The sequence below is a fragment of the Lissotriton helveticus genome, chromosome 8 (genome assembly GCF_964261635.1).
Source record: "Lissotriton helveticus chromosome 8, aLisHel1.1, whole genome shotgun sequence".
NCBI lineage: Eukaryota > Metazoa > Chordata > Amphibia > Caudata > Salamandridae > Lissotriton > Lissotriton helveticus.
In genome coordinates this window covers 1,042,273,174-1,042,294,358 of record NC_136069.1, presented here as the reverse complement: position 1 = coordinate 1,042,294,358, position 21,185 = coordinate 1,042,273,174, and the positions used below count along the sequence as shown (strand labels likewise).

At 46.0% G+C, this 21,185-nt stretch overlaps 1 protein-coding gene across 5 annotated transcripts in view; it reads left to right on the top strand.

Moving 5' to 3' along the window:
- Positions 1 to 21,185, top strand: part of MAP7D2 (MAP7 domain containing 2) — a 507,532-nt gene that overhangs the window by 362,831 nt on the left and 123,516 nt on the right. For all 5 annotated transcript variants that reach the window (XM_078657900.1, XM_078657904.1, XM_078657902.1 and 2 more), the window contains 2 exons: positions 1,253 to 1,464; positions 10,674 to 10,800. In XM_078657900.1, the coding sequence (XP_078514026.1) occupies positions 1,253 to 1,464; positions 10,674 to 10,800 (339 nt within the window). The remainder of the gene's footprint in view (positions 1 to 1,252; positions 1,465 to 10,673; positions 10,801 to 21,185) is intronic.

Below are 21,185 nucleotides of genomic sequence, written 5' to 3'. Positions count from 1 at the left end.
CTAGGATAAAAGCATGACTTTACCTGAGAATCAAACGTGTGCTTAAATATTGGGCTGAGCATTCATGCGTTGGATTGAGGTATCTGATCTCTTGTGCTCCAACTTTCCAGTCACTCTCTTGAAACTCTACGACAAAACTTGCAATCACTCTGTTTCCTCTTGACTGTGCTTGCACCCCCCACTAGCCCCAGGGGGCACCCTGCCCTCATTGCCATTTTCCCTTATCTGCAACAGAGTGTGGCAATTCAGGGCTGCTGCAATTTGAGAGGATTGCCATGAGTGTGACGAAATACTGTAGATTATTTCTTTGCCTCCATTAGAGCATTAATGCATTTCTGCATGGGTTCCCATCCATTCCTTCCAAAAAGTCTGAACAATGTGCCCTAAACGACACAGATATCTGATGTGGCTGCTAACTGTCTGTTCAGTTTTCTTAAGAGTATATCTCAGGGTCTCTAGGAGAGTGCTCCCCCCCCCAGGCTGAGAATTTATGTTGTTGATTCACTGCATTTGCATTACTGTCATGGCTGCTCCTCTGGAGTAGGATCGCTACTCTGCAGCTTCCTAGGGCAACATTGGGTGCATCTTCTTCTTCAAGATTTCTAGCAATCTATGAGGCAATAGTGAATGGTGTGGTTTTTAATTGCTTTATCTGATGCGAAGAAACATCAGCAAGTAAGCTCTGATAGTAGTTCTCTCAGTATCAGACTGTATGTCAAGTGTGTTTCAAGCATGCCGTTTTGCTAATCAATTCAGTCTCTATTTTACATCTTTCCATTTCAATAACGAAAGAAACCCTGAAAAAAGCGGTATCTTATTATATATGCTTCTCTAAGATTGTGAGGGTCTCTTTTTAAAATGTACATGCTGATTGAAAAATGCATAACCAGGATAGAGGGAACATTTTGATGCTCAAGAAGGAAAAGAAAAAAATTGGTCCCTTGTGCGGCATGAACTGGTCAGGTTAGTAATGAATTTAGTGAAGGGAGTACATTTTGTATAGCTTTTGGTATAAATATTGTTATAAAATCCTTATTTACCCTGAATAACCGAATTGCTTACATTTAGTATATTCTTTAAGCTCACTGGTCTCAGCTATGCCTCTCCAGGGTGGGTGTATCTGTCGGGTCTCTTAGGGGGATCTTCAATGCCTTGCATTTTTTGAGGGTTCTCCCTCAGTTGGTAAAGTAAAAAAAATAGTGTTGCTCACTCTGTTCTGCAACGTCTCAGTTTTGTGTTTAACCACCCTCAGGACCGTATCAAAGGCTCACACGCAGTCTAATAAAGGTGTGAAGCAGTTCCCATCTTCACCTGTTAAACAGCGTCCAAGCTTAAGCCACGAGACTGTGAAAAAGAGGGCAGAAAAGGAAGAATCCTCGAGCCAGAAGAGCCAGGAACATGATGCTGAGGGGCTTGCCAAGGCAGAGAAAAGTTCCCCTGCCAGCAAATCAGACTCAAGCGAAGGTAATGATCTATAGCTTTGAGTGCATTTTTTCAGATGTGCTTTAGTAACAGAGGTATGTGAGGTGTGTTAGGATGTGAAAGTTTTCTGAGCAAACCCTCCAACTGTTTTAGTCAGATGCTACCAATGTTATTATGCAGATGGCAGCAAATTTAGTTTACTTTTAACTCTGCAAGCTAAATCTATTTGCTCTGCTATTGACTTTGTCAAGATCGTCTCCTATGAGATGCTCGATGAGATAATTTTTTCCTGTATTTTAAGAAATGTTTGTGAGTTTGTTTAGGCCCACGTTTATCTTTTTTTTATTTTTTATTTTAAATTTTTTTATTGAGGTTTCAACAAAGCACAATAGCACATACAGTTCAGCATTGTCGTCAATCCTTTACAGAGAATTTAAGGCATATTCATGGTACATTGGCAATTTGGCAGAATAGAAATGTTGCTGAGATACACAACAAAATGAATCGAGGCACGAAGGACAGAGGTGGTGATTCTAGAGAGGCAAACAGGAACAACATTGTGAACATACATGTAGATTGCCCACGTGTCCCCACTTTAGTTATCTATCGCCCGCGCAGGTGTGGGCTCCGGGTCATTTATGGGGGCATCGTGACCTGAGATGTCACCTGCTAGGCTATGTAGGTATGTAACCAGAGGCCCCCAAATTCTTGCGGTCTACTAGCGCTCGGCATAAGGTTCCAAAATTCTGTCAGTTGTGTCTGACAATATGCCGCGTCTGCAAGCCAGAGTTTGAGTGTTGGTGCCGGTGTTCGCCCCCAGTGTATCACCACTCTACGCCTGGCCAGAACCAGCAGCATTGCCACCAGGCACATCCTGGACGTTGCCAAGCAAGCGGAGAAGGTGTGAGGGTGTTCGATGTGATAGCACTAATGGTCACGCACACTTCATGCCAGTAGGCTGCCACTTTGGGGCAGACCCACTCTAAGTGTATAAACGAGGCGCTAAGCGCCGCGCAGCGTTGGCAGCGTTCATCTGTGATGAGGCCCATCCTGTGCAATGCAATTGGAGTGCGGTACAACCTATGGAGGAATTTGAAGTGTATTTATCTGAGTCTGTAATCAGGGGAGAGTTTTTCTGTTTGTGTGCAACAGTACTCCCATTTCTCAGGTGTAGGGCTGTGTAGCAGGTCCGCCCACCAGGCACCTCGCACCAGTTTGGCATTAGTAGGTGTAGCCCCCATGGATAATGAATAGAGCCTAGTGACTAGCTTACGGTGTGTAGTAACTGTGTGGATGTATTCCAAGGCCGCGTTAGTAGGCCACATTTATCATTGACACAAAATCTGATCAGTTCATCTGCTAGAAAAAACGATCCTGCCACACCTACTCGATTATGTTATCTTTCCTGATCATCTCACCACCTCCAGATTCTTGTTTCATACTGTAACTGTCTAGCAATAGAAGGCTTCCAGTTAAGTTGTGCTTTGAAACCACTCCGGGTGATGTGTGCGCTCAATAGAAGACTATGACTATGACTATGACCTCTCCCAATAGAGGGATAATATATTTCCCTGCATCTTTGGCCCGGTAGCACTCTAAATGGATCTCTCCACTTTCCCCTCCATCCACCACACCCTCACTGTGAACCTTACATTCAGTTTACAGTTGGAACCCTTTGTCACTCGAATATGGATCTTAGATTTCAAGTATCAAAAATACACAAAATCCGCTTTCCTTTTCTTGTCCACACAACCAAAATCCTCATCAGTATCCCTCATTAGCACAGTCAGCTGTTTCAGCGGACTTTTGGGAAGTCTTCTCTAACATTCTCTCTCTTCCTTGGGTAAAGTTATGAATATTGCCATCCAAACCCTTCTGCTTTTTCTTGGTACTCCCAGTACCCCTTGTGAACATCATACCAGCCAGCTGCCTATGAAGCACTGAACCCTTTACAGATCTTTGATTCTTGGCACTTCCTCTACATACCTCAATCAAACACTTGCCAGATCCCCATGCCCACCCGCCATCTGTGATTTATTCCCTAACCAACTTCTACCTCATCTAAAATCAGCACTGCAGCTTGTTAAGAGCTAGTCACTGGAATGTTTAGCCTGTCCATCTGCAGCTACCTTCCTCTCTCCCATCATTCACCACAGCCTTAAAAGCCCACCTGCTGCTGAGGACAGGCCCATGGAATGATGCATTGTAAACATCCACTTACCTCCTTCCATACCCCTCATCCATTTGCCTCTTACACCTGCATGCTTATAAACCTCTCTTTGCGTTTGTAATGGTTAATGTCTGACTCGCCACTTATAAAGCCCTTCATCTGCCTCTGCATGTGTTTACCCCAAACTGAAATTATTTCTATTTACCGTTTTAACACATAAACAGCATTTCTTAGCAAAGACTGCTCAGACAGAGTTCAAATTGAAGTAATCTTTAAACAACCACATTTTTTTCAGCTTGTTTCAATTTTCAGCATGACTTTTTGTTGGGTGCCTGTATGCTATACAAAAGTGACATCAGTTATCCAGTATTATGGGTGTCTTTCATAGATTCACATGCCTGAATCATTCCCCGTCGTCGAGACGGGAGTCTCCGGTACATAGAAAAGTAATGTCCTATAGACCTACATAGAGAATAGTAGGCCTAAAGGCCTCACCTTAGTAACATATCCATGTCCTTTTGTAAAAAGGACCAATCTCTAAACAAGAGCCAATCAGCTATCACCTCCCTCTAGAACCTTCCTGGCAGGAGCCTCAGTCCCTCAGATTTTCTACCGCACGTTGTGCTAAGGGAGTCGCCTCTGAGCTCTGCTCAGATTCTGTGTTTATTTTCACTTCATTAAATAACTTTGCTTTTCTACTATGGATTATCTTCAAATAAATTTTTTATAGAAGAAAGAATTTTATTTTAGAGCCTGTGCTTCTTGTTCCAAGAAGTTGCTCTGCTCTGTTTCTCACACTGACCGCATTTTCTGTCTATACGGCAGGCCAAAGACTGCAAGGTATGTCGCACTTTCTCAAGTACGTTTTTGAGAGGTCGTGAAGGGCGACTTTTGATATGGTTACGACCAGAAAAGAGGTTTTTTATTTTCTCCAGTTACTGTGATGAGGCGTTGCCCTCAACGTCTAGGAGACCTCAAAAGAGAAGAGAATCTCCTCAGACTGATTCCTCAGGGGGACGTCATGAGAAGGCCCTCAAAAAGACCACTCATGGGTCTTCTGGGCGCAGTCCCTCAAAATCTCCTCACTCTGTGGTAAAGGAGAGTAAAGGACTTGCTTTTGGAGAAAAATCATATAAAAAAGACGACTTCTGAGCCGTCATAATCACCTCCTCTGATCATGGGACCCTTCAGAAAGGGCGTATTCTATACCTCCTGAGGTAAAGACTAAGAAGCCAACATCGTCAACAGGATGGATCGTCGACGGAAAAAACCATCATCATTGCCTATTACAGCCTCTTCGTCTACGATGGCCTCGTCTACGATGGCCTCATCTACGATGGCTCATCTACGACGGCTCGTCTACGACGACGTTGTCGACGACTGCCTTATCGATGGCTACTCGGCTACGACGGCCTGTCTACGGCGTCGACGATGGCCTCATCTACGATGGCCTCGTCTACGATGGCCTCGTCTACAATGGCCTCGTCTACGATGGCCTCGTCGACGACGAGAGCGTGGTCGACGACGACGAGAGCGTCGACGACGGCCTCGTCTGTCTGCTGGTATATGACTGCTGGTATATGACTGCTGGTATATGACTGCTGGTATATGACTGCTGGTATATGACTGCTGGTATATGACTGCTGGTATATGACTGCTGGTCTATGACTGCTGGTCTATGACTGCTGGTCTATGACTGCTCGTCTACGGCATCGACGAGGGCCTCGTCTACGATGGCCTCATCTACGACTGCTCGTCTATGACGGCCTGTCTACGGCGTTGACAAGGGCATAGTATAGAATGGCCTCGTCTACGATGGCCTCGTCTATGATGGCTTAGTCTACGACGGCCTCATCTACGACGGCCTCGTCTATGATGGCCTCATCTACAAAGGCTAGTCTACGACGGCGTCGGCGGCCTTGTCTACGACGGATTGTCTATGGCGTCGTCTATGACGGCCTCATCTATGACTGCTCGTCTACGACGGCATAGTCTATGACGGCGATCTACGAGGGAAAATCCGCCAATTCTGGAATTTCTTATAATGTGGTAGAGAGGGCTGCTCAACGTTTTAAGATCTCAATGACCTCTCAAGAACAGGCCTGCTTCTTGTATGACTTCAAAGAACCTCTCAAGAAGGCAGTAAGGTCAATACCGATTATCAATTACCTATAGTCAGAAGGGGTAAGGGTCATACAGAACCGCTACTCTGTATCACCAGTGATCCCTCAGTTGGATAAGAAGTATAGGCGCCAGATACATCACCGGCGTGTTTAACAGGACATCCTAAGCCGGACTCCGTAGTGACACAGGCGGCCTAGAAGAACTCCAGGAATCCTTCGGCCTATTTGTCGCTTCCTCCTGAAAAGGAAAAAGAGTGGACAACATTGGGACAGGTTTTCCTCAATGTCGGCAATGACGGTAAAGGCTGTGAACGCTCTAGCGCTCTTGGGACCCTATCATGGACAATTGTGGGCACACATAGCCCCATACCTGTCGGAATTGCCAAATTCATCCAAAGAGGCAGTAAAAAGGATTCTGCTAGATGGTGAAGCATCGGCGTCAGAAACTATAGACTGCGCGATGGATATCGCTATGACAGGGTTCCGCCAGTTGGCTGGAGCAGCAGTCTTGCGGCTCCAAGGATGGCTAAAGGCAACCTCTTTAAGTCCTGAGGTGCAAACAAAGATTTTGGACATGCCATATGATAGTCAATTACTATTTGGCACAAAAAATTGACGAAGCAGACACTGCGAGAGCTTTGGGCACTCTTCAGTATAAGAACCAGTCCTTTGGTAGAAATAGAGGAAGAGGACAGTCTTCCTACAGAGGAAATTATCAATACAAGTCTTCCTGCTCTTCAGGCCAGAGTAGACCGCAATACCAACAGCACCAACAACAGCAAAACAAGCAATCCTCTTTTGGGAGGTGGTCATTTCAAGGTAAAGGACAGCGGAAATGACAAAAATCTACACCTGCTTCTATGACAGATCTCGATTATGCTGCAGATAGGAGCAGTAGGGAGAGTACCTCTATCTCGGAAGGGAAAAGAGTTTTATTCCCGCTTCTTCTGATCCAGAAAAAAGACAAGAAGTGGAGACCAATCTTGGACCTCAGGGCCCTCAACAAATTCCTAAGAAGCAGTCGTTTCGCATGGTAACGATCCAGGTGGTCTTGCGACTACTGTAAGAGCAGGATTTTAGGGCGTCCGTAGACATACAGGACGCTTACTTCCATATCCCAATTCACAGGAATCACAAAAAGGTACTTGAGATTTGCAGTAGCGGGCAGACACTTGCAGTTTTGCGTTTTGCCCTTCGGGCTCAAGTCTGCACCGCGCATATTCACGAAATGTCATACCACGGTGGCGGCATATCTCAGACAGTGCCATCACCAAGTCTTTCCGTATCTAAATGACTGGCTGGTCAAGGCTTCATCCTTAAAAGACGCGTCCAGGTCTTCCAACGCCTGTTTAAAGCTTTTCGATTGCTTGGGTCTCACCCTCAATCAGGAAAAATCGGTCCTGCAACCTTCTCAGTGCATCAGTTTCCTAGGTACAACCCTGGACACACAGTCGGCAAAAGCTTCCCCATCCAGAGAGAGGATGAACAAGCCCCTTGCACTTGCTGCTATAGTAGCCTCTAAGAAAGTCTTGACAGTCTGCCTCTTCAAATCCCTCCTGGGGATGATGTCAGCGTGTATCCTCCTGATTCCTCACTGTCGACTACGAATGAGGAATCTACAGGAGGCACTCTCAAAGCAGTGGGTCCAATGCACAGGGTCATTCGAAGGCCACATAAAAGTGAATCCTCAGATGGTCGGAGCCCTTCAATGGTGGATGTCATCTCAAAACCTGTCTCATGGCTTGTCATTCCTGCTTCCGGCTACTCCTCATATTGCCACAACAGGCACCTCCTTGGAAGGCTGGGAAGCTTTTCTGCAAGAGCTACAGATAAGCGGGTAGTGGTCTCCTATGGAGAAGAAACTACATATCAATCTGTGCGAATTGCGGGCGGTCTTCCTGGCCCTTCATGTTTTCCTGCCAAGAATCAAATATTCCCTGGTGCTCGTCCGGACAGACAACACCAAGACTATGCACTACCTCAACAAACAGGGAGGGACACGCTCGCCGACACTCTCTCGCGAGTCGCAAAAAAATCTGGAATTGGCTCATACTCCACAATGTAACCCTAAGGGCGGAATATGTCCCAGGCTCGGACAATGTGCTCGCTGACGCGTTGAACATGCAGAAAACATCGGCACACAAGTGGGAGCTAGATCAACAAATTATCGACCAGATCTTCTCCAGATGGGACACGCCGCAAATCGATCTATTTGCGATGAGAATGAACGCCAAATGCCCACACTTCGCAGGTTGGCATCCCCAGTCAGGGTCTGTAGGGAATGCATTTTCCATCGCATGGCGTAAGCGTCTTTGCGTACGCCTTTCCGCCATTCCCAAGGCTTCCTAGAGTCCTCAGGAAAGTTTTGGTGGAGCCTTGTACTCTAATTTTAATAGCCCCAACTTGGCCGAGGCAACATTAGTTCAGAGCTCCACCGTCTATCCCTGGAGCCGCCGATCCACCTGCGGCAGTATCCATCTCTGCTCACAATGAACAACATCCGGATCTGAAGTCTCTCAGGTTAGCTACCGGGCTCCTGAGTTCCGAGAGTTCCACAATCTGAATATTCCACAAGACTGTAGGGACATTCTTGCCAGAGCAAGAGCAGATAGAACGACCAAAACTTATTCCCTGAAATAGAAGCGCTTTTGTGTTTGGTGTGCAGATCAAAGCATTCCGCTTTTCTCCTCCTCACCGGAGCAAATCTTACCTTCTCTATTACATCTGGCACAGTAGGGCCTAGCCCACTCCTCCATTAAAGTACACTTAGCAGCAATATCTCGTTATAAAAGAACTTCAACAAGTCAATCTCTCTGGTCAAGCAGGTCGATTAAGCAATTTCTAAAAGGATTATACAGATCTTTCCCGCCAGTAAGTGTGTTGCCACCTGCCTGGCATCTCAATGCGGTTCTTAACCAGCTCATGAAACATCCGTTCGAACCAGTACACAGAGCTGACCTGAAGTATGTCTCGTGGAAAACAGCACTCCTCCTGGCGCTCGCATCTGCAAGGAGGGTCAGTGAGCTACAGGCGTTTTCAATCCAGGATCCTTTTCTACAGTTTTAAAAACGACAGAGTAATCCTGAGAACCAATCCTAGGTTTATCCCAAAAGTCCCGTCGGACATCCACCTAAATGAACCTGTGGTTCTGCGTTCCTTCTTTCCAAACCCAAGCATGGCAACTGACAGATCGCTGCATTCTAAGGATCTCAACAATGCTTGAAGTTTTACATTGGCAAAACGAAAACATTCAGGAAATCTAACCAGCTCTTCGTAGCTTACAGCAGACCTAGGAAAGGTCTACCACTTACCAAGCAGAGCATCTCCAGATGGATTTCTGCAGCCATTGCTTTCTGTCATGACCAAGCTGGACAGCCATTGCATTCCAAAGTGAGAGCGCACTCCACGAGAGCTATGTCCACTTCTATGGCCCTCTTTGCAGGGGCGCCAGTCATTGGCATTTACAGGGCGGCAACATGGAAGTCGCCGCATACATTCACTAGGCACTACTGCCTGGATACGGAGCTGAGGAAGGATGCAGTAGTGGGACAAGCAGTGTTCAGCTATATATTTCAGTAAGGTGAGCCTTCCTCCGTCCCTCCATCCTACTCTGGTATGCACATTTCTTTACTAATACTTATTGTGAATGTCTAATGATGGTTCATGCTCGCATGATGTGTATTATCTAAGGAATAGTATATGCTGTTCCATCAGAAATGTGCACTCTGCATTGCTTGCTACTCTGATTCAGGCATGTGAATCTATGAAATACACCCATAATACTGGATAAGAAATGCGTTACTTACCTGTAACTGCAGTTATCCAGTATTGGTGTATTTCATAGATTCACATGCAACCCTCCCGCCTCCCCTGGAAGGACTCACCTAACTCTCTGTGTCACGCCTACTTAGCTTAGTGCGTATGAAAATCTGAGGGACTGAGGCTCCTGCCAGGAAGGTTCTAGAGGGAGGTGATAGCTGATTGGCTCTTGTTTAGAGTTTGGTCCTTTTTACAAAATGACATGGATATGTTACTAAGCTGAGGCCTTTAGGCCTACTATTCTCTATGTATGTCTATAGGACATTCCTTTTCTATGTACCGGAGACTCCCGTCTCGACGACGGGGAATGATTCAGGCATGTGAATCTATGAAAGACACCAATACTGGATAACTGCAGTTACATGTAAGTAACGCATTTCTTCCATGTGCTCCTTTATTTGTTCAAAACATTGTTGTTCTAGTCAATGATTTACTTTGGAAATGTTTGTTGAGGCGTGGGCGTGGTTCCACTCATGTTCATTGTACACTGACTTTATTTTAATGGTGTGCAGTCCCATTTGCTTATAACTGTCCAGCCTCCCCATCTCTCCAACCACCCTTCTTTAACATTTTCCGGTTCTTTTCATTAATAGTGTTTCTCCTTTGGACTTGCTTTGTGATATGTCCTTCTGTGAGTCTTGTTTGTGTCTTTGGGAAGGGAAGCTAGAGATTTTCACTGAAAACAAACACCCATAGTTTGCCAACAGCTTTTGCATGTGTTCTGCCAAAATGATGGCGCCATCCCTTTGTGCCCCCCAAAAAGTATTTGTCTAACAAAATCTGAATTTTTCAAGTTAGTATGTTTTGATTGATATTCTTTTATTGCGATAGTAATCATTTACTTGGTATTTTCCCTCTCTTTTTCTCATAATGGTTACATTCCATGATGGGTTTATATGTAACACAGAACACTTGCAAGTGGTGGTAGTCCTGTTATTACTGCCTGGTACACTCCTACCAGCAGGCTGCTAGTTCGAGAAATCCTCTTCTGTCAGCAAATATACTAAGGCGACCCTGCTGCCATTGAACACCCGCTACTCTCAGATAGGAAATAGTTTTTAAGATGTAATCCTGGAAAAACTGTCACCATTTTGTATTTTGTGGTCTGTTTACTGAAATAGCTGGTAATTCACCCACAGGAAAGCTGACCGCAGGAACGACCGATGCTGAGGAAGCTGCAAAGATTTTGACAGAGAAGAGGCGTCATGCGCGCTTGCAGAAGGAGCAGGAAGAACAGGAGAGACAGGAACGAGAGGAGGCTGAGAGGTGAATACCGTGCCTTACTTGTAGTATGAGGATGCATTTTTTTGTCACACTTTTCCCAATTAATCGTTATAATTTTGTTATTTCTGCTCGATAGTAAAAGTAAACGTTGGTGAAGTAATGGCCCATCAATGGCCGTCTTGGAGTCAGTTACATACTACCTTTACAGCATGCTCTAAAGAGTTGTAGCATAACATCAAAATCTTGAAAACTGATCGCCAACATAAATTATTAGTGGTTGAATCGCTCTATATATGTCTGGAATAACATGAGGCTAAATCACTGTGCCTCTCTCTGTTTGGGATTAAAAAAGCATGAAGTAGATAGACAAAACTGTTTGTTGATACTTCCAGATTTAGTTCCTTAGGTTTTTTTGTGTGGATTATGAATTTGCCTCACATGCCTTGGATAGCTCAATTAATTCCAAATTCATATTGCAAAACCATTTTTTGTACATGTGCGCGGTTCCACCTTGCTTATCCTTTGCCAATATATATTTATCCTACAAAAATATAAATAGTTCAGTTATGTTCCTTTATGGAAAGAAAATTAATTTCACTCTTTTATTATCCAGCAAATTCTGTAGGTATAATTTTGAAAGCATGATCCCACTAGACAATATTTTATCACCCTAGAGACTATGGAATAGGTTGGAGGCCTCCCCTCACCACTTTACCTTACTCAAGGTTGGCGGTGTGTGAATTTTTACTTGTGTAAACCAAGATATCTGCTCCTCCAGCCACATGGTGTAACTAGGTCCTATTAATAGTGCAGAAGCTGGAGAATGCACAATGTTTATACACATGACTTATATGGTTCTTACTCTTCACACAACAGAAGCAGATCGTAAGGACTTTACAGCAATGTTTGCATTTCATCCAGTCAATTATTTGCCAGAAATGCATCCACACAACAGAAGCAAAATGAAAACTAAGAGATTAATATAGTACCTTCATTGTTCTTTTTTGGTGCCTGTGTGCTAAACTTCCCGACCTACCTGTAAACTCTTCTTTGGGGTACGGGACGCTACCTCCAATGCTGCTGACACAGAGCCCATCCCGCTGGACTGGACGAGGGCTTTGAGGGAGAGGGACTGCATTTCCCAGCAGCCTCCATCGGCGGGTATAATTCACGTCATCCACAAGTGCCAGGAGGCGCTTAAATTCGACCAGAGCCTCCCGCAGCACGGGACGCGCACAGGCTTGCCAAGGGCGGGCCCGTACGTCCCCGTCTTAGCCAGGAGGAGACAGGACAGGGCCACCCCCTTTCATTGGACATTGGATGCTGTTAATGAGCTAAGTTAGTGTTTATGGACAGTAACTATTATTGTTGTCTATCTGTTAATTCATCTGAGGTCTTAGCACTTCCCTATTAGTCATTAACCATGAGCAAGGGGAGTCGCAAGGGGGTAGGGGGGCTAGGTGTTGTAGGCACACTTGATGCCTCGACTAGCCTCCTCTGAAGCTCTTACCACTGGCCCTTTGCTGACTACAGATCCACCCCTTGAATGCGTGCCCCCCGAGGGCCTCCCATCTCCCACAATTTTGCCACCTGATCCCCCCCCATTCACGCTAGTGTGTCCCCTTCCAAACTCCCGTCACCAGTTAAGATTCTCACTCGTAATCAACGAACATCACAGGCAAGGGGTGGGGAGGGTGCCCCAGCAGTTGCTGCAAAAAAACGGAAGGCGGGTGGTTTGCCCCTTACAACTATGCAGGCTAACAAAGTGGCTAAAACCAGAGGGGGCGAAGACCAGAGGGGTGGCGCTTGCCACTAAGGGCAGCTCCCAAGGAGCTTTAGATATTAGTATATCCAGCGCATTAGGGACCAGTGTACAGATTCCATTTAGCGTGGCGTTATGTGACTTTGAAGCTCGATTCCTAGTCAAATTGGAAGAAAAACTGTTAGTGTTGCTCAATCCTCTATTTACCAAGTTGTCTGACATCAATTCAAGATTAGATAAAATTGAGCAACAACTTTCCTCTCCAAGTCCCGCTTCCCCCAAAGCAGTTGGTAGCGGGGCAACTCATTCTAGCAGAACATTACCTTTGCCAGCAAATATCACTAACAACACAGCTGGTCCAAGCACCAATACAGTAGCCCCACCCCCGCTTATGAATTCTAGAAGTATACCCACTAGTATTTCAAAGACTATCTACACGAGGGAATTAACTGGGGGCAACAACAGGGGCAGGGCATGGCATGGCTAATCAAAATGATTATCTTAATCTACCTCCTGCCGCCACACCCTACACTATTCTACTATCTAACGTACCCCCACCACAACACGGAAGTGGGGAGGATTGGGTCTCGCTTAGGAACAAGGCCTTACACTTCTTAAACAACAAAACTGGGCTGGGTAGCCACTTATTCCACAAATTTAAAATGATTTGCAGAATCTCTTGGATTGGGTAATCACCAAATTTGAGCAGAGGGGATTGTGTGGTGTTGAACTTTGGATCCTCCCTACTAGTGAAAACTTTTCTAGATAGGGGCGGTTCAAGGCACTTGAGTAGGGAAGACATCAGTATCTTACCATTGGGGTTCTTCTACCAAAACCCACCATTATTGTCTGCTGGGATGGGTGATTATCGAACCATCTCTAACTCTCAGTGGTTCTACGAATATAATGTACCTACACATAACAGTTTTAACGTATTGTCCAATTTGGAAGACCTAGATTGACTGGGTTGTCCATTTTTTAGGGAAAAGACTCCATCCTCATTGGATACCCAAGGTGGGGGCGACTTAGTCTTCTCCCCTACAACGAGAGATTCTTCTCCTTCCTATGTTATTTGTTGGCCATTACAGTGTAATAATTTGGGCTCATCTGGACAGAGCAGGGCAGTGGATAATGGCACTCCCAAACAACGGAAACAGACACCCCTGGTGACTTTGTGTGACCCTTGCCTCTAACCAAGAACTAGTGACCCTATATATAATTGTGTTGGCTTAAAAATGGCTTCCTGGAATATAGCTGGCCTCATTAGCAAAACTGCATCTGATTGGTCTTCATTTATTGAGGAACAAGATGTTTTGTCCTTTCAAGAGACTTGGGCAGTGGACCAGGTATTCCGCCCAGGTTACATTAATTTCCATAAAAGAGTGGAACAGGGAGAGCGGGGTAGACCCAAAGGGGGCCTGACAATTTGGGTCAGGCAGTGTCTACAGTATAAGCTAGAGGAAATTTACATTGACTCCAGTGATATTCTTATTATCAGGTTTTACAAGGGTAACCTTCCTGACTTTTTATATATTAACATTTATTCCAGGGGGCTGCAAGGAGGGAAGTCCTCAAACACTATAGCACTGCTTGATGATTTTTTAACTAACCAGAGGGGCCAAAACAACATAATACTATCCGGAGATTTTAATTGCACTTTTGAACCCCTGAACTTCCAAGATATGAACTTTCGTGCAGAAGAGGATGAAAAATGGTCGATCCCCGCCCTTGAGCTTACGCCAATAAAAAGGTGGATGAGCTCAGCACTCCAATTAAAAGTACTTTGCTTGGAACATGGGGCAAGAGCTGTAAATGGGCGTACCATGTCAGATAAAAAGTGGCAGCCGACCTATATTAGTGGTCAACGCACAAGTCGTATAGACTACATTATTATTAATAAGGAGCTATGGACTTATCTGTTAGACATGAAGGTCCACTGTCGCTTGGAAAGGGATCATAATCCTCTCCTTCTCTCCTTGCTGGATAGGTTCCCCAACCAAGGTGAAGGAGGATTACCACGTGCTGATTTTGTGGAAGTTATCTCAACAAATGATACTCGCCGACTTAAATGGCCAAATGTGGCGAATAACGTCGATCTGAACCAAATGAGTACAATCAGACCCCCCAGGATATAGCGGCATGGATTCGCACATTTAGTGGCACAAAAATGTAAATTTAGCGGCACAAATATGGAAATTTAGCGGCAATTTTGCGGCATTTTATTTGGCCATTTTTCCTACAACAAACACAGATATCTTAGCTTTTTTAGTTATTTAACAACATGAAGCTATGTATATTTGGTTTAATTACAATGTAGACACTTTGTTTCCCTCGAAAAGCATTCTCTCCCTTCTTGCTGTGAGTTGTGCCGTGTTCCTTGCAGGCGTTTGCACGGATCGGCCGATTTCGCGATTTTTTTGCAAATCACGAAATCGCGATAAGCTGGAGGGTCTGGCTAACAAACGTACTCGCAGCTGGGAGCAGCCCTCCCCCCGGAACTGCAGACAAGGGATCATAAACAGTCTCGAGCCGCAGGTCCATTTTTGGTAGCAAGCAAGGACAGTGCTTCTCCCTGCCGTAGCTTGGGAAAGACACTGATAACGTTAAAGAAAGATTCGACTTCTATAACACTTTACACTGCCGTTGGAGAAAACGGCATGGGTAACCGACAAAAAAAACTGACACTATCTTACACTATCAGTGGTCACAAGTCTAGGTTCCTGTGTAGGAGTAGACCTCTCAAAGCCTGGGTATCAAAGCTGTAACGTGCATGAAAAAGCAATGGTTTGTGGACTTAAGAAATACCAGCATGAAGCTGCGCAATCTCTCAGGTGTAAGGTGTGGCAAGTGACCGAGTGCTGCTGTAGAGTGAAGTAGGTCTAAAGTGACAACTCACAGGGCAGAAGAGACAGCTGGCAGCTTAGCGCTCGAAAAGGAAAGCTGAAGAAGAATTTGTAGAGCTGTTTGCAGAGAAAACAATATCTTAATGGTTTCTAATATCGATTAACTTGATCTGGCATTAAACAATCAAAGGCTACGCGTTCTAAAGATAACTCGACCTCTCCCTGTCTCTCTTCCTCCCTCCCTGTCTCTCTTTCTTTCTCTTCTCTCTCTCCCTTCTCTCTCTCCGTTCCCCCGTTCAGATGTTCCTTCCTCTAGTTTCTAATCTCTCTGTTACTCCTCCAGCTCCTCTCCCCTCTCCCTGTCTGTCCTCCTGCAGACCTCCCGACTCCCCTCTCTCTCTCCCTCTCCCTCTCTCTTCCTCCCTCCTCCCTCTCTCTCTCTCTCTCTCTCTCTCTCTCTCTCTCCCTCTCCGTGTCTCTCTTCCTCCCTCCCTGTCTCTCTTTCTTTCTCTTCTCTCTCTCCGTCCCCCCCTTCAGACGCTCCTTCCTCCATCTTCCAGCAGTCACCGGGCTGGAGCAGTCTCTAATCCGCGAGGACAGATTCCTGCCAGGGCGAGGCGCGCCTCCTGCCGAGAGAGCCCCGTAGCCCCTCTCGGAGAAGGGCCATCAACATGTCATTGTCACGGTGGATTACGGGAGCCGTAATGAGGGGATTAGCGGGGCCCTCGAGTTTTCAGGCCGAGGGCCTCTCCTCCTGTGACCTCACCCTGATGATAGCCGTAGAGTGCGCGGGGCCTAAACTGGAGAAAAAAAACCTCACCGGATCCAACACATCAAACGCCCATTTCATGCATCCGGTTTGTATGGAGTGCCCAAGGATGCGTTAAACAATCAAAGGCTACACATTCTAAAGATAACTGCACTCTGGACAACCGCCAAACCGGATGGAAAGGAGACGTTGCTGCTGACTGACTACAAAAACGGCGGATTTCGCGGCCGTTTTTGTAAATATCGCGGCATTTGCACGGATCGGCCGATTTTGCAATTTTTTTGCAAATCGCGATAAGCTGGAGGGTCTGTACAATGGTAACTAATGCTATAGCGACCCTTCAGGCTGATGCTGCCCACGACGTACCCATCTCCAGAGCTGCACAGGTTCATGAACCGCTTTAGTGATCTTAAACGCTTCCTTATTACCAAACCAAAAAATTATCCAAACAATCATGCCAGAAAACTGCTCCATGGTATAATTCAACCTGCCGTGCTGCTTATAGATCTTTAGCGGCTGCGATCAGGAGTAAAGACGGTAGTTTGATTAGAGTGAAAAGGTCGGCCTGTAAGATAGCTCAATCCCAGGCCAAGAGGGACTGGGACGAAGCACACTGGGCGGACCTGCTTAAAGCATGTAGCAGGACAGATATGACTGCTTTCTGGCATTTGGTGAAATGGGGGAGTGGGGAGTCAAGTAAAATTCCAATGAATAATGTGGCGCCTGATCAGTGGTTTCTCCATTACAAAGATCAGTTTGCATGCGGTCCATCAGTTCAAGATACTTTTGTAATGCCGTCTCCTATTCCCGCTATATATATATAACTAAAAAAGAAGTTGAAATGGCTCTCCTCCAGGTTCCGAAAGGCAGGGCTCCCGGGCTAGATTGTATCTCTGCGGACCTGTTTCTATTCAATCTTGATTCCTGGGCACTGTATATTCAACTTTTGTTGAGCGCCATAGCTAAAGGGGCATTATTACCTAGCTCCTGGGCAGGACCAGTAACTATACCGATCAACAAAAAGGGTGATAGTTCGATATCGGGCAATTACAGGCCTATAAGCCTGATTGACTGCATCCAAAAAGTCTCAGCCCGGGTGGTGTTATGTAGAATCCAGGCATGGATGGAGGATATCCTTTCTGATTTGCAAGCGGGGTTACGGCAATGCATCAGCAATGTGGACCAGGTTTTAAAGTTCATTCTTATATATTGGCGCACTGTAACTCTAGGGAGAGGCTCTATTTATGCTGCTTTCGTAGATTTAAAGTCAGCTTTTGACTTTGTCCCACGACCTAAGCGGTGGCACACCCTGCTAAAGCTCCCGGGTCCCTCTCTTCCCTCCACGCAGGTGGCTGCCTCATCGGAGGTCGAGTTTGTGCCGTCCCTTAGCCGCCTCGGCTCCGGCCCAGCCCTGGTCTCCTGCTCTGTGTGGTGTGGAGGAGACCTGTCCGGCGTCGTCTTTTGCGCTGGACGACGATGACATCCTGCCTCACTTTGCGGACCCTACGGCCCTGGACAGGCGTCGGGTCATGGACTCGTCCTCGAACGCCCCCTCTTCCCTGGAGGTTGGGCGTTAGCTGATGTCATTCTCACCGGAGACGGGCCGCAGCGTAGTGGCTTTTCCCCCGACGTCATCAAAGGACGGCTCCTCGCCGTTTCTGCGGCAGCGGTTTTCGCCGGAGGAGCCACAAGTCCCCCACTCCTCGGTACCTCTTTCTCCTTTCCAGACCTGGCCCTTCCTAACTCCGATTGGCTTAGGAGACGGCTGCCTTAGTGTGCAGTACGTCCCCGTCTTAGCCAGGAGGAGACAGGACAGGGCCACCCCCTTTCATTGGACATTGGATGCTGTTAATGAGCTAAGTTAGTGTTTATGGACAGTAACTATTATTGTTGTCTATCTGTTAATTCATCTGAGGTCTTAGCACTTCCCTATTAGTCATTAACCATGAGCAAGGGGAGTCGCAAGGGGGTAGGGGGGCTAGGTGTTGTAGGCACACTTGATGCCTCGACTAGCCTCCTCTGAAGCTCTTACCACTGGCCCTTTGCTGACTACAGATCCACCCCTTGAATGCGTGCCCCCCGAGGGCCTCCCATCTCCCACAATTTTGCCACCTGATCCCCCCCCCATTCACGCTAGTGTGTCCCCTTCCAAACTCCCGTCACCAGTTAAGATTCTCACTCGTAATCAACGAACATCACAGGCAAGGGGTGGGGAGGGTGCCCCAGCAGTTGCTGCAAAAAAACGGAAGGCGGGTGGTTTGCCCCTTACAACTATGCAGGCTAACAAAGTGGCTAAAACCAGAGGGGGCGAAGACCAGAGGGGTGGCGCTTGCCACTAAGGGCAGCTCCCAAGGAGCTTTAGATATTAGTATATCCAGCGCATTAGGGACCAGTGTACAGATTCCATTTAGCGTGGCGTTATGTGACTTTGAAGCTCGATTCCTAGTCAAATTGGAAGAAAAACTGTTAGTGTTGCTCAATCCTCTATTTACCAAGTTGTCTGACATCAATTCAAGATTAGATAAAATTGAGCAACAACTTTCCTCTCCAAGTCCCGCTTCCCCCAAAGCAGTTGGTAGCGGGGCAACTCATTCTAGCAGAACATTACCTTTGCCAGCAAATATCACTAACAACACAGCTGGTCCAAGCACCAATACAGTAGCCCCACCCCCGCTTATGAATTCTAGAAGTATACCCACTAGTATTTCAAAGACTATCTACACGAGGGAATTAACTGGGGGCAACAACAGGGGCAGGGCATGGCATGGCTAATCAAAATGATTATCTTAATCTACCTCCTGCCGCCACACCCTACACTATTCTACTATCTAACGTACCCCCACCACAACACGGAAGTGGGGAGGATTGGGTCTCGCTTAGGAACAAGGCCTTACACTTCTTAAACAACAAAACTGGGCTGGGTAGCCACTTATTCCACAAATTTAAAATGATTTGCAGAATCTCTTGGATTGGGTAATCACCAAATTTGAGCAGAGGGGATTGTGTGGTGTTGAACTTTGGATCCTCCCTACTAGTGAAAACTTTTCTAGATAGGGGCGGTTCAAGGCACTTGAGTAGGGAAGACATCAGTATCTTACCATTGGGGTTCTTCTACCAAAACCCACCATTATTGTCTGCTGGGATGGGTGATTATCGAACCATCTCTAACTCTCAGTGGTTCTACGAATATAATGTACCTACACATAACAGTTTTAACGTATTGTCCAATTTGGAAGACCTAGATTGACTGGGTTGTCCATTTTTTAGGGAAAAGACTCCATCCTCATTGGATACCCAAGGTGGGGGCGACTTAGTCTTCTCCCCTACAACGAGAGATTCTTCTCCTTCCTATGTTATTTGTTGGCCATTACAGTGTAATAATTTGGGCTCATCTGGACAGAGCAGGGCAGTGGATAATGGCACTCCCAAACAACGGAAACAGACACCCCTGGTGACTTTGTGTGACCCTTGCCTCTAACCAAGAACTAGTGACCCTATATATAATTGTGTTGGCTTAAAAATGGCTTCCTGGAATATAGCTGGCCTCATTAGCAAAACTGCATCTGATTGGTCTTCATTTATTGAGGAACAAGATGTTTTGTCCTTTCAAGAGACTTGGGCAGTGGACCAGGTATTCCGCCCAGGTTACATTAATTTCCATAAAAGAGTGGAACAGGGAGAGCGGGGTAGACCCAAAGGGGGCCTGACAATTTGGGTCAGGCAGTGTCTACAGTATAAGCTAGAGGAAATTTACATTGACTCCAGTGATATTCTTATTATCAGGTTTTACAAGGGTAACCTTCCTGACTTTTTATATATTAACATTTATTCCAGGGGGCTGCAAGGAGGGAAGTCCTCAAACACTATAGCACTGCTTGATGATTTTTTAACTAACCAGAGGGGCCAAAACAACATAATACTATCCGGAGATTTTAATTGCACTTTTGAACCCCTGAACTTCCAAGATATGAACTTTCGTGCAGAAGAGGATGAAAAATGGTCGATCCCCGCCCTTGAGCTTACGCCAATAAAAAGGTGGATGAGCTCAGCACTCCAATTAAAAGTACTTTGCTTGGAACATGGGGCAAGAGCTGTAAATGGGCGTACCATGTCAGATAAAAAGTGGCAGCCGACCTATATTAGTGGTCAACGCACAAGTCGTATAGACTACATTATTATTAATAAGGAGCTATGGACTTATCTGTTAGACATGAAGGTCCACTGTCGCTTGGAAAGGGATCATAATCCTCTCCTTCTCTCCTTGCTGGATAGGTTCCCCAACCAAGGTGAAGGAGGATTACCACGTGCTGATTTTGTGGAAGTTATCTCAACAAATGATACTCGCCGACTTAAATGGCCAAATGTGGCGAATAACGTCGATCTGAACCAAATGAGTACAATCAGACCCCCCAGGATATAGCGGCATGGATTCGCACATTTAGTGGCACAAAAATGTAAATTTAGCGGCACAAATATGGAAATTTAGCGGCAATTTTGCGGCATTTTATTTGGCCATTTTTCCTACAACAAACACAGATATCTTAGCTTTTTTAGTTATTTAACAACATGAAGCTATGTATATTTGGTTTAATTACAATGTAGACACTTTGTTTCCCTCGAAAAGCATTCTCTCCCTTCTTGCTGTGAGTTGTGCCGTGTTCCTTGCAGGCGTTTGCACGGATCGGCCGATTTCGCGATTTTTTTGCAAATCACGAAATCGCGATAAGCTGGAGGGTCTGGCTAACAAACGTACTCGCAGCTGGGAGCAGCCCTCCCCCCGGAACTGCAGACAAGGGATCATAAACAGTCTCGAGCCGCAGGTCCATTTTTGGTAGCAAGCAAGGACAGTGCTTCTCCCTGCCGTAGCTTGGGAAAGACACTGATAACGTTAAAGAAAGATTCGACTTCTATAACACTTTACACTGCCGTTGGAGAAAACGGCATGGGTAACCGACAAAAAAAACTGACACTATCTTACACTATCAGTGGTCACAAGTCTAGGTTCCTGTGTAGGAGTAGACCTCTCAAAGCCTGGGTATCAAAGCTGTAACGT